Raw genomic sequence first — 15,155 nt, 5'->3', positions numbered from 1 at the left:
ATATATATATATATACCCTATCAAAGAAATCCATGCGAGAATCCAGGCTGGATTCCTATGTAGGTTCCCACATGGCCTTTGTCAATAGACATAAAAATCCAGACACCCACAGTCTCCTATGGGAATTTTCTATATGGGATATGAGAATCCAGATATTCATGATTTTCTACATGGACTCTTATCTAAATCCATTTTCTCTTATATTAATTTCTATGGATTTTTCCATAAATCCATACTTATCTCTGTGAATTACTATGGGTCCCCATGCAATCCCACATGGATTTTTTTGATAAGAACGCGTATATGATCCGAATTAAGAATGTCAAATTTCGACCCACATGAAAAAAAATATACACGTATTATGATGTTTCAAAAATAAAACGATACTTTTTTTTTCAGCTTTCACACGAAACATTGAAAAAAAAAAATCTGTGTTTTAAGTCTCTATCCACATAAAAAAGCTATATGTAGCTGATCATATACCGAGAATTATACTTTGCATATATAAAAATAGATAAAATTATATATGGGCAAATATATAAAATTTTGCCGCTTATTAAATATATGTCATATATGGATTATTGTATAACATATTATATAATGATGTCATACATTTTTGATATAACATTAAACATATAACATTTAATATAACAGTAAGATATATATTTTATTATTCTCAGATATATAACTTGTATTATATTCGGAATAGTATATGATTCGATATATAATATATATTATATTTCACAGTATAGGATGAACAGTAAATTGAAATCGATTATTGAATTGATTTTAGAATCGGATGAATCCATTAGAAAAATGAATAATATTATCATATATCACATATATGTAGGATTATACATAGTGATATATAGCAATAATATATTACCATGAATATGCGGTAGTATATATATGGCAAGTTATATTGTGATACTTTATGAGGGTATATATGTAGTAAAATATACATAGTATTATATAGCAATAATATATCTCATCATATACTTTACATCATATACTTTCACATATAAAAATTATTATATTGTTACATTATATATTTTGCAACATATATGGAAATATATGGCAGTAATACATTTGAAGTTATATCGTCACATATATCATAATTATATTGAGTAAACATATATAATTACATATATATAATTCTGCCGTTATATATGGTCACATATTCACCATATATTTATCGATATATGTTCGACCATATAGTTTTTTCATGCGGGTTAGCTTATAGTAGCAAAAGTAAGATTGAATTGAAATGAAGAATATACTCGTGTGTATCTTATAAAACACAACCGAGAGATAAATAAAGACTTGTAATAATAAAAGCTAGAAAATATAACAGCTACAAATACAATCATGATAAAAAGCGGATTTGCTTGTACGTAGAAGGAACATAGAAGTTACCACAAAAAGTATAAGAGATAAGGCCAACAATCATAAATTTTAAAAATATGACAGACATGAAGGTAAACGAAGAAGATGGATAAATAGATTTCCAGATCACAATCCGGCAAGACACGATAACTTGAAAAATGCCAAGTTATGCTTTATCTCAAATTCCATAATCTTCATTTATAATGCAATTCATTGATTGTAAATTTAAAAAAACTCTATTGCATCTCGAATAATTTTTTTGATATTTTCGACGTAACAGAATATTCTCATAAAATGAAGATTTAACAAAAAAAAAAAAAAAAAAAAAAAACGAATTCGGGGTGACAAAAGACAATATAGAAGAATTTTCATTGAAGCACAAATGAATAGGGGAAGGGCGGACACAATGGGGCTACAGTTTTTAGGTGAAAGATCCGTTTACGAATGTGTGCAGAATTATGCTTTCCTAATTAAGCATGAATTCGGGTGTGTGTTATTTTTGTAATGCGGATCTTATTCGATTGCCTCGGCGCAAACTCAGAATTTGGTATTCTTAATTCGGGCCATATACACGTCCCTATCAAAAAAATTGATGTTAGATTGCATGGGAACCCATAGGAATCCACATAAATATATCCGCATAAAAAAACTATATGGTCGAATATATATTGATGTATATGGTGAATATGTGATCATATATAACGGCAAAATTATATATATCTAATTATATATGTTTACTCAATATAATTATGATATATGTGACGATATAACTTCAAATGTATTACTGCCATATATATTTCCATATATGTTGCAAAATATAATGTAACAATATAATAATTTTTATATGTGAAAGTATATGATGTAAAGTATATGATGAGATATATTATTGCTATATAATACTATGTATATTTTACTACATATATACCCTCATAAAGTATCACAATATAACTTGCCATATATATACTACCGCATATTCATGGTAATATATTATTGCTATATATCACTATGTATAATCCTACATATATGTGATATATGATAATATTATTCATTTTTCTAATGGATTCATCCGATTCTAAAATCAATTCAATAATCGATTTCAATATACTGTTCACCCTATATTGTGATATATAATATATATTATATATCGAATCATATACTATTCCGAATATAATACAAGTTATATATCTGCGAATAATAAAATATATATCTTACTGGTATATTAAATGTTATATGTTTAATGTTATATCAAAAATGTATGACATCATTATATAATATGTTATACAATAATCAATATATGACTAATATATTTAATAAGCGGCAAAATTTTATATATCTAATTATATATGTTTACTCAATATAATTATGATATATGTGACGATATAACTTCAAATGTATTACTGCCATATATTTCCATATATGTTGCAAAATATATAAAGTAACAATATAATAATTTTTATATGTGAAAGTATATGATGTAAAGTATATGATGAGATATATTATTGCTATATAATACTATGTATATTTTACTACATATATACCCTCATAAAGTATCACAATATAACTTGCCATATATATATACTACCGCATATTCATGGTAATATATTATTGCTATATATCACTATGTATAATTCTACATATATGTGATATATGATAATATTATTCATTTTTCTAATGGATTCATCCGATTCTAAAATCAATTCAAAAATCGATTTCAATATACTGTTCATCCTATAATGTGAAATATAATATATATTATATATCGAATCATATACTATTCCGAATATAATACAAGTTATATATCTGCGAATAATAAAATATATATCTTACTGGTATATCAAATGTTATATGTTTAATGTTATATCAAAAATGTATGACATCATTATATAATATGTTATACAATAATCCATATATGACTAATATATTTAATAAGCAGCAAAATTTTATATATTTGCCCATATATAATTTTATCTATTTTTATATATGCAAAGTATATGATCAGCTATATATAACTTTTTTATGTGGGGGGAGTCAGGTAGCTTTTAGGTTACTATTTTTATAACCTAAAAATTTAGATTAGACGTTAATCAAATATCAAAAATAGCTCTTACAATGGTTGCGAACAGCACTAATTTAGAAATATAGTTATTCATAGTTTTTAAAATGAAAACTGTGAAGTTAAGCCTGATTATATTTTTATAGATAACAACTTTTAATTTAGCTTGAGTAACATAGAGTAAATTGGATTTTTTAAGGATAGTGTACAACCATACCATAAAGTAGGACAAGTAAATAAAATGCGATTTTCTTCTTGGCTCAGTTTTGTCGATATCGAAGTGGTTGTACATCAGGTTTTAATGTTATTGCAATGTAATAATCATTGCTAAAAATATACAATAATGATTCAGAACGCACTTAAACCAAAAAAAAAAAAAAATCGCAATAATGGTCGACTGTTATTATATATCAGTATAAAAGAGACGTATCATGAATTTAACGTTGGAAAACTCTTACTCAAAGTCAGAGAGTAAATTCAAAGTCTGCTTACTTTCTTTATTTTCTTTGCTATAGTTTTTTTTTCGTTATAGTATATATACTGTGTTTCAACCTCGCTAACCTTTTATACTCACTTTTTATCACACGGTCACACATTCCGGTACAGAGTATAGTGTAGAACTGCGTCGTTCTACTAATTGGAAGACTAGACTATATAAAATAAAGCTAAAAAATATGAGCTTCGTTATTTCTCAATTTAATAGTTTATGATGTGACAGTCTGTATCCATCGACTTCTTACTGCTATTTATAACAATATATACTCTGTTATATTTTTTTCTCAATTTAGCCATTTTCTAGTTTATTATATTTAGTAACGATTCTTCATAAAATATAACTATGGACAAATTTAATTAATTTAAGTTCTTTTTGTATATTTACGATTTGTTTATATCTCAAGAACACAAATTTCTAATCATAGCTTTTATATATATTAGGAATATGCGAGTCATGTTCGTACACTGAAAAAAATAATCGGTAGCAGCTACCGATTGGCAATTGGTAGCCACTACTGAAAATTAAGTAGTAGTAGTCACCAAGAAATAATCGGTAGCTGCTACTGAAAATTAATTGGTAGCGGCCACCAAGAAATAATCGGTAGCTGCTACTGAAAATTAATTAGTAGCGGTTACCAAGAAATAATCGGTAGCTGCTACTGAAAATTAATTGGTTGTGGCCACCAAGAAATAATCAGTAGCTGCTACTGAAAATTAATGAGTAGCGGCTACCAAGAAATAATCGGTAGCTGCTACTGAAACTTAAATGGTAGCGGCCACCAAGAAATAATCGGTAGCTGCTACGAAGAATTAATTGGTAGCGGCTACCAATTATTTTTTTCAGTGTATCAAATGTTCAATTATTCGATTCGAAAAACTTGATTTGATTCAGTACGAATAACTCATAAATTCGAACTATTAGACACCACTTATGTACATATAGTATTTATGTGATGTTTTACAAAAAGCTATTTGAGATTGTTACTATGTTATTTTAATGAGTATATCGACAAGTTAATCAATATAAATTCATTTATGAATAACGGAGTTTTTTTTAATAATGATAATAATGAGGTATCATCTCACGTTTTATAATACTTGTCATGGTGGTAACACGATTTATTATGAGTTCATTATAGAGCTAACTTTAAACAAGCACAATTCCCAAGAGAAAAGCTTTATACAAATTAGCAATACATTATTTATTATTATATGTATCATATTATGTAAAATATTGTAATTAATAGCGACTGTAATTACGTATATATATATATATATATATATATATATATATATATATATATATTTTGTAATAACAGCATATACATTAAATAAAAACATAGAGAAAATATTCAGCGGAGATCGAAACACGCCTAGGTACTTGTGGGAATAATCAATTCGTTTTAATTTTAATTATCTCTCACAATTTATTTTCATTTATTTTAACTAAAGTGCCAATTATTTTTTGATAATTTCAACACTAGAGTCCTACAAGAGAGTATATCATATCCTAAGTCATATTTACGTCTCCTACGTAATAAGTAGCGGCCAGAAATTTTTTGCGTGGCCGCTACTTATTATGACGTGAAACGAAGCTGAAGCTATCAGCCACGCGAAAAATTTTTGGCCGCTACTTACTACGGCTGCTAGCTTCAGCTTCATTTCACGCCGTAGTAAGTAGTATCCACGCAAAAAATTTCTGGCCGCTACTTACTATGGCCGCTAGCTCCAGCTTCTTTTATGTCTTCGAAAAAAAATATATGATAGTTTATTGTGTAATAAGGGATGAAATGACGATTTTAGACGAGGGTAAAGTAGACTGCTCGTACTAGAAAATTGCATTGCCTAAATAATATATTTTTATTTGTTTCAGGATTATTCAAACTTCAAGATCTCGTGAAATCACCGCCGTCATCTAGAACAGAGATGTACATCCGGCAGGCGGGTGCTGGAACATATCGACAAGTACTTAGAGAAATTCGACAAAAAGAAATTTATAAATTGATAGTAGATACCGACCCTGCTCATATGCAGTATTTTTTTCGAGCCGTAAGTTTTTTTACTTTTACTTTAGACAAGACTTGGAAAAATAAATAAATTATCTTTCATGTAAATTTTCAACGATAAACAATAAAAAAAGTAAATTTTTTTCGGCTTAATTAAAAGAGTTTTATTCGTCCTTTTGAAGGATTAAACTTCGTTAATTGACGTATTTTCTTAGAAAGATCTTTGAGCAGTTGAACTGCATTTAACGTGCGCCGTTTTAAGATCTTTAATGAGCACTAACTATAAAATTTAACTTAATTACGATTAAAAACTGTTATTTTTTCTACTTAATAATTTATTAAGCTATAGCTCCGTTAAATAATTGAGGAGAATGATTTAATAAAAAATTTTATTTAAATTAGCAATTTTCGATTCAATTACAGCAGAGTAATTAACACGAAAGATATAAAGTAGAGACAGTATAAGAGAAATGGAAAAAAAAAAATGGAAAACCAAAAGTTCATGCCTTAATTGAGTAATCGCTTATTTTATTTTTAATCATTACTTTTTTTTAATTATTGAACTTTCATAGCAGAGTTTGCAAACAATAATGCAGGGGAGAGTGGGGGCAATTGCACCAGTAAGCTTAAGAAATCGAAAAAAATATAGAAATGAGTCGTCCTTGGAGTTATATTTCAATACACTAAACCTTAGTCTGACCGAAATTTCGAACCAATATGATGATTCAATTTTGAAAAATTCAAGTTTTTGTGTTTATAAGCATCTGAACTTTTTTTTCAGCTCTTGACAAATTGTTTAATAATTTTTTAATTTTCAAATGTAATCTTAAAATTTTTTTGTAATACCTTCATACATATATTTGTCATAAATTTCTAATTTTACTTCTAGTAAAATAGTTGTTGAATATTTTTTTTTAAACTAATTATTTCAATAAAATCATATGGGGTCAATTGAACCAGTACTCTCGGGGACGGTTGAACCACACGAATCACACTGTGAGCATCAGACATGCGCGCGCATCTTGACAGAATGTGAAAACAAGCTAACCTAACCAAGAAAAAAAATAATTATATTGACAGAAGTTTTAAAAGTGATTGTTATAACATATAATGTTATATAAAATAATAAATATTATTAGAAGTGTTGTAATTTTAGTTTTCAGCTGTAATGAATAGTAAATTATTCATTAAAGTCATTCGTTTGTGGTTCTAATACTCTTGGTTCAATTGTCCCCGACTAGTGGTTCAATTACCCCCGCAAGGGGACAAATGGACCATTTGATGCAGTTGTACAATTTCGTATTGATTAAAAATTTTCATCATTCATTGAGTTGTGTGCTTATGAAAAATGATAGTCTACAATAAATTATAATTTCGTAAAAAAAATTTATCATTTTGCTTTTATTCATATAAAAAAAAATGTTAAAGTATTTTTGGTCCAATTGACCCCACTCTGCCCTACTACCTTAAGGTTATTTTCATGAATTTTCACTATTAAAAAAAAAAAAAAATATTTGAATTGTTGACTTTATTCAAATACTCCATATCAGCATGGATAAAATCTTATTGATAACATCCGACTGCGAATAGTATACATGAAAATTTCATAACCTAGCACTTGTTAAACTGCTATGATTTGGTAGTGGTAACGTCGAGTAGTTCAAGAAGCTCTTTTTTTCAACCAATAAAAGCTCGCGAGTTTTACTTTTCTCGTTTTATCCTAGACGTGCTTCGATACGTTATTGCGACGATGCGCTTGCAAGAGAAACGGATTGCCATGTACGAAGAGCTCCAAGGATATCGAAAGATTTATAGAACCGTAGAAAATACAAAGTTCGCAAACCTTTTTTGAGTAGATAGACTTATAGCGAGAGAAAACGTAGCGTAGGAAATACAGAAAAAAAAATTCAATTCAATGTGGCATTTCTAGTTATTCCTTTACTTAAATCTTGAAAATTTTATATTGCTTACTTGTATATTTATTAAGTAGTACTTTTATTTTCAAAGGTACGAGAAAATTTTTTAAAAACAAATAAAGAACGCTGAATGTTTTAAATGAATTTAAAGAGTTGGATATTTTATTATTTTTCTTATGAAATTTTTTATTTGTAATCCGAAAAAACGGAAAAATTGCTGTTTTTTCCATTTTTGCGTAGGCGTTTTTTCAGTGTTCACATAGAATAAGGTATCCGCGAGTAATAGAGCCTAAGTGATAGAAATGATATTTAAAATGACCGCCTTTGTTAAAGGCTATTCTAGTAGAAAGGTCTTGCATAGAGATGTTACGACAAATTTATAGACGGAAAAAAATGATGCACGAAATTTTAATAGTTTGTAGTTTATTTTCGACTTAAAGTTAGTATATTCGATACTAATATCAAACCAGGATCACTATATATTACAAAATGGCTACTGTTTATATTAAACTTTAATATACAGAAGAGCAAAATTTGTAATTTCGTATATTAAAATTAATATGAAAGAGAATCGATAAATTGGTATCTAGTTATTACTATTCAAATAAACAGAAAAATTTTGAAAATGAGGAACCGAAAAATTAGTAAACGTACATATTAATATATAAAGATCTAGTATACGAATTTTTAATTTTATTATTTACCACTTATTCGATATATGTATATAATAAATTAATTTATAATAACGAATAAATAACATTTTATGTTAATTATTAGTCAATGGGATAGAATTTATAAAATAAGAGTTAAAAATTTTCGGTATTTTTATGAGCAACAAAATCAGTATCTAGTATACTAATTTTTCATTTTATTATTTACCACTTATTCGATTTATGTATAGTGTAAATTAATTTATAATGATGAATAAATGATATTCTAAGCTAATGATTGATCAGTGATATCGAATTTATAAAATAAAAGTTTGTAACTTTTTCAATTTCCGGTCGGAAAAATCAGTATCTAAAATAGCAATTCTTAATTTGAATCATTACTTTTTGATAGATTATGTCATAAATTAATAAACTTTCACTAATAAGTCACTTATACCTAAAAGTAATAATATTTTACTTTTTGAAATAATTGATAGTTTTTAGGAATCTACAAAAATTAGTAAACTACTTTGCATTAAGCACATAATAGTAATTATTGATAACAGAGTCCACTTTTTACTGTTATTTATTAATTTTTAATATTCTGTTTTTTCCATGTAGAGTCCCAATACCACGTTCCCTGTCTTCTATATTTCATTATCCGTCATATGCTGTTGCGCAGAAGAAATTATAAAAAACAATCTAGTCTTCTGACTCTTAAAAAGTATTGTTGCTAAATTTAAGTGATGATTCATCTCTAATACCAATTTTATTAAGTATAGTTAAACTATTCCAGTTTGTTTAATCCGCAAGCCTTATAGAAGCTGAAGCTAACGGCCAAAATAAGTAGCGGCCGCGCAAAAAAATTACTGGCCGCTACTTCTTACGGCCACTTGCTTCAGTTTCATGTAGGCCTTCTTACCCTACCGTAGTAAAATAAGCCCTATTCGTATGGTTTTTGTAAAAGTATAATTTTTGGTTTGTTTATGATAAAAATTACCATTACTTCATTACATTTTATGGCTAATTGAAATAAAGATTAATGATACATTTCGATAATTAAATACACTATTTTCGATTCTGTTCAAAATCTCCCTTAACAAGGTTTTATTACCCGCCGGTACCTTAAAACGTAAAACTCTGCTGTGCGTTTGAAGCTGAAGCTAGCGGCTGTAATAAGTAGCGGCCAGCATTTTTTTGCGTGGCCGCTACTTATTATGGCCGCTAGCTTCAGCTTCATGCTTTACGTCACTGCATTGAGCTTTAATTCAACTTTTTAGCCTTTTTTCAACCTAAATTAGAACTGAGATTTAATTTTTGACTCAGCTAACCTCTGAAAACTAATCCCATAGTTTTTGCAGTGCATTTGCATTTCCAATATTAACGCATTCGCATGATTATAATTTATATAATATGTAGGAAAAGGCAGGACGTATAAAACAGCATTTTTGATACCATAATTAAATTTATTAAAAATTTCCCATGTTAATCAATATTTAAAGGTTTTTGTGATTTGAATTTGTTGCAGATTCTCCAATTGCAAATGAACGACCATCGATATCATTACATGTTCACAACATTTGTAAGTTAAATATTTAATTAATATAATACCATAATAAATTAATTAAAAACATGCAATTATGAATGCAAGCTCTAATTATGCATTTAATTAAAATTAATAATTGAAACGACATCGCTGATCGTTTCATGAGATTGCGAAAACAACCAATGATCGTAATGAAATAATATTGCCAGATAGCTAACGTAGATACTATCATATGAGTACTATTACTATAGAGATCTATTTTAATCATCAAATATGTGTCTGAAATGTATGAGAAAAAATATGATTAAAACAGGCCTGAAATTTCGACCCGAGATTTTATAGGGAGAAGACTTAAACAAGACTTGACGAAGATGGGTTTCATAAGTATTCTTGCAAAGATTTCATCAAGTCTTGCTTAAGACTTTTCTTAAAGACTTACGGAAATCTGTAGACAGTTTGAAGTTTTTGACCAATGAACGCACTATAAAACAATGTTCGGTTAGAGATGTTGCAGAATTGCTTAAGATATCGGGTTTCTTCAAGCTCGAATGCAGTACCTTCAGTGAACCCAGTGGTTCTCATTTTAATTCAAAGTGCTAACAATAAACAATTCTATAACTCAATTAAATTATACCGAACATTAAGTGGGCGCCACCCAATTTACTATACTAATGCTGAATAGACTCGTGAAGTAACGAATAGGGCGCCATGTCTGGGTTTCTTAAGCAATTCTGCAGCAAATCTAAGCTCTTACAGATTTACGAAAGTATCTTGCCTCAGATTTGTCCAAGACATGATGTGGACTTGCTGAAGACAAGTGACATATTTATGTAAAATTTCCTTAATAATGTTCCCAGGGATATTTAGTACAGTGGAATCCCATTAACTTGGAACACCCCTTAATCTTAATCCCTAATCATAGCTAAGTTGTCTCCCTCGATGCTATCGTTCGTATGGGTCTCTCTATATTCTTCCATACATCAGTCAAATAAATGTAATTAGCGCATGCGTGTAGTTTACTTTTAAAAGAGAAGAGGCATTCGATAAGTCGGTATTTTCGACTCCTCCATAAACTTTCTGAAAAATTCTTCAGGTCATATTCTAGTTTTTGGTAGCAGAAATACTTTTATCAGTGTAGCTTCTCGCAGAATTTTTTATAACAATGGAAATAGTTTCTATAATCCATTGAAACTGTTCTATCTGTGTTAAAGTTTTTCTATAAAATAAAACTGCTTGTCGATCGTTATATTTACCCGAGTATCAACTGAAGTATATCGATATCATTGTTCAACGTTTTTACAACAAATAATTACTTATTAAAAATGAGATTTTTTCGAGATTCTATTGATAATTCACAATGTTTCAAGTGCAAGTTATCTTTTATCTAAACAAGGTTACGATAAACAATGTGTTTTATTTTTTGTGTAAAACATATTCTAATCCATCGATTAGTGATTATCGATTCAAGTCAAGATAATTAATTTATTTACAAGAATTATTAAAAATTCGATTTTTATCGTTTTGTCTCGACATTTTTAATTCGATAATATATTTTCAATATATCTAATTTATGGTGCCAAGTAAGAGTTTATAATTATAATGTCTATTTTCAATGCCACGAAAAAAAAGAAAAAAAAAAAAATCATCAGACTTAATTCTAATTTATAAAATTAATCTCAACAATTTACAGTAAACTCGATTGATTGATATTATTTTTTTTTTTAGTTTCCTTTCAAGTTAGAACTTTTTTTTTTTTAACTTTTTATCAATACTAATAAACTCTAGAATGAAAGTAAAACTTTGTACAAAATGTAGGGCGTATCAATAAAATAAAGCGGGTGGAAAAAAAAAATTTATTTCTCGTGAATTTCCTGTTCACATCGCTAAACTGTCGAATGAAAAAGTTTCAAGTTTTTTACCACAAAAGAGCTTGCTCTGATGTTTCATCGAAAAGCACTTTAACATAGTTCTGGAAATGTAACCTTTGACAAAAAGAATGGATTGGCAGGTTATTTATTAGTACTTTATTTTTAATTTCAATACTTATATATATATATATATATATATATATATATATATATATATATATATATATATATATATATATATATATATATTATTGTTCCAAAAAAAGTCCTTAATTTTTGGGCTCACACGAAAAATTGGTTAATTCCCGTATGAAAAAACTATATGGTCGAACATATATCGATAAATATATGGTGAATATGTAACCATATATAACGGCAGAATTATATATATCTAATTATATATGTTTACTCAATATAAATATGATATATGTGACGATATAACTTCAAATGTATTACTGCCATATATTTCCATATATGTTGCAAAATATAATGTAACAATATAATAATTTTTATATGTGAAAGTATATAATGTAAAGTATATGATGAGATATATTATTGCTATATAATACTATGTATATTTTACTACATATATACCCTCATAAAGTATCACAATATAACTTGCCATATATATACTACCGCATATTCATGGTAATATATTATTGCTATATATTACTATGCATAATCCTACATATATGTGATATATGATAATATTATTCATTTTTCTAATGGATTCATCCGATTCTAAAATCAAATCAATAATCGATTTCAATATACTGTTCACCCTATACTGTGAAATATAATATATATTATATATCGAATCATATACTATTCCGAATATAATACAAGTTATATATCTGCGAATAATAAAATATATATCTTACTGGTATATTAAATGTTATATGTTTAATGTTATATCAAAAATGTATGACATCATTATATAATATGTTATACAATAATCCATATATGATATATATTTAATAAGCGGCAAAATTTTATATATTTGCCCATATATAATTTTATCTATTTTTATATATGCAAAGTATAATTCTCGGTATATGATCAGCTATATATAGCTTTTTTCTATGGATAGAGACTTAAAACACAGATTTTTTTTTTTTTCAATGTTTCGTGTGAAAGCAAAAAAAAAGTATCGATTTATTTTTGAAACATCATAATACATGTATATTTTTTTTCTTTGTCACAGGATATCGAAACATTTGATCTAGAAGACTTCAAGTATAACAATGTCAATATGACAGCATTCCGATTGGTTGATTTGGAAGAGCAGAAGGTAGCAGAAGTTCTCAAGCAAATGGAACGTTTCCAACCCATTGGTCATGCGATTCTCAATCGTACCGGAGTAATCCAGGTTACCAAAATTTTGCAATAAATTTCAGTTGATAGTATACTTACTGGTGAGGGAAATCATTAATGGATAATTAACTGAAAAAATAGAGTTTTTGACAAAATTAGAGTATTCATTGCAATTAATAGACTCGAGTGAAATCATTTAGCTTCGCACTCAAAAGATACTTTGCAGAAACAGTCCTTTGATGTATGACCACGCGATTTAGAAAACAGTAATTGGACTATTGGATAAAGTGGGATTCAAATCACGCTCAAATTACTTTGAAGTTAATCGTTTGTACTTTGATTACGGAATATTTCTATTGACTTAGCCGATTTATTTGCAACCACTTAATTAAAATTTTTTGTTGTTTTTTCACTTTATTCTGGTTTTAAGTTATTTAGATAAAGAGAAGCAAAAATGGTCGCGTGACAATATAAATTTTAATAGTATGAGTTGTTTCACTAAAAAAAGAAAAAAAAAATTATCGACGGGCAAAGTTGGCCCCCTAAAAAAATTGAAAACATTAATGAGTTTTGACTTCAAAGAGTGAATTTGAGGTAATAATTGTAATATTTCATTTGAATCTTTTTCATGTCATACGGGAGCGTTCGTTTGAAATATCGATTATAGGAATACTAATACAAACAATGGAAATCGTCACATTTTATAAAAACCTCAAACCTGTAGGTAATGAAAGAGAATGGTATTAGTTTCTATTGTGACAAATATTTCTTTATTACATGGGAATGTATTAAACGAAAAAATAATCAGTAGCGGCTACTGAAAAATAATTAGTAGCTGCTACTGAAAAATTATCGATAGCGGCTACTGAAAAATAATCGTTGGTGGCTACTGAAAAATAACCGGTAGCTGCTACTGAAAAACAATTGGTAGCGGCTACTACAAAATAATTGGTAGCGGCTACTGAAAAATAATTAGTAGCTGCTACTGAAAAATAATTAGTAGCTGCTACTGAAAAATAATCGGTAGCTGATACTGAAAAATAATTAGTAGCTGCTACTGAGAAATAATCGATAGTTGCTACTAAAAAATATTCGGTAGTAGCTATCCATTGTCAATAGGTAGCTGCTACCAATTATTTTTTTTCATGTAAGAACTGCATCATCATTTGCTTTCTGTACGGTTATAAAAAAATATAAAGGGGCTCGTTTTGTCCTCTCCTTTCCACTTTTCCGACAAACTATAATTTAAATTTAATACAACTATATAAATTCTAAAAGTGACAATTTCACAATATTACAGGCTGAACCTGCTCTTGTCTATGACAGCGTTCAAGTTTTTGCTCATGGCCTTGCTTCTCTAGACCGAAGTCACGTACTACGGCCGGTAAATTTGTCCTGTGAAAAGGAAGAGCCCTGGGATGATGGCCTATCACTCTACAATTACATCAATACTGTGAGTACAATCATTTTATATATATATATATATATATATATATATACATATATATATATATATATATATATATATATATATATATATAACTCTACAAAATTTCCGATTGTAGCATAACTGTCACTTTAACCATTGAGTTCGTAGAGAGTACTGGTCAATTTTTATATGAAATTCTTGTATTTTTGTAATTATTTCAAAAATGACGAAACTTACAGAAAACTCATAAATCACAACTTTTTGAGAAAATGAATTTTCTAAAAACAAAAGTTTTTTTTTGCCAAATATTTCACGCTGATAGTTCTCGTGATATTCAGTAGTACCATTCCTACACTGGAAAAAATAATCGGTAGCCGCTACTGATCATTTCGGTACCAGCTACCGAAATAATCAGTAGCTGCTACCGATTAATTTCCAATAACAGCTACCAATTACCAATCAATAATTGGTAGTGGCTACCGATTACCAGTC

The 15,155-nt window shown here is 28.1% G+C and overlaps 1 protein-coding gene across 1 annotated transcript in view; it reads left to right on the top strand.

Annotated features, from left to right (window-relative positions):
- The window catches only part of LOC103568646 (glutamate receptor ionotropic, kainate 2), a 178,964-nt gene that overhangs the window by 90,763 nt on the left and 73,046 nt on the right, over positions 1 to 15,155 (top strand). Inside the window, exons 4-7 of the mRNA XM_053741606.1 lie at positions 5,808 to 5,983; positions 10,035 to 10,088; positions 13,125 to 13,289; positions 14,535 to 14,687. Of these exons, the coding sequence (XP_053597581.1) occupies positions 5,808 to 5,983; positions 10,035 to 10,088; positions 13,125 to 13,289; positions 14,535 to 14,687 (548 nt within the window). The remainder of the gene's footprint in view (positions 1 to 5,807; positions 5,984 to 10,034; positions 10,089 to 13,124; positions 13,290 to 14,534; positions 14,688 to 15,155) is intronic.

Source organism: Microplitis demolitor, chromosome 8, assembly GCF_026212275.2.
Source record: "Microplitis demolitor isolate Queensland-Clemson2020A chromosome 8, iyMicDemo2.1a, whole genome shotgun sequence".
Classification (NCBI taxonomy): domain Eukaryota; kingdom Metazoa; phylum Arthropoda; class Insecta; order Hymenoptera; family Braconidae; genus Microplitis; species Microplitis demolitor.
Note: the sequence above shows the minus strand (reverse complement) of the source record. Positions and strands in the feature narration are given on the sequence as shown.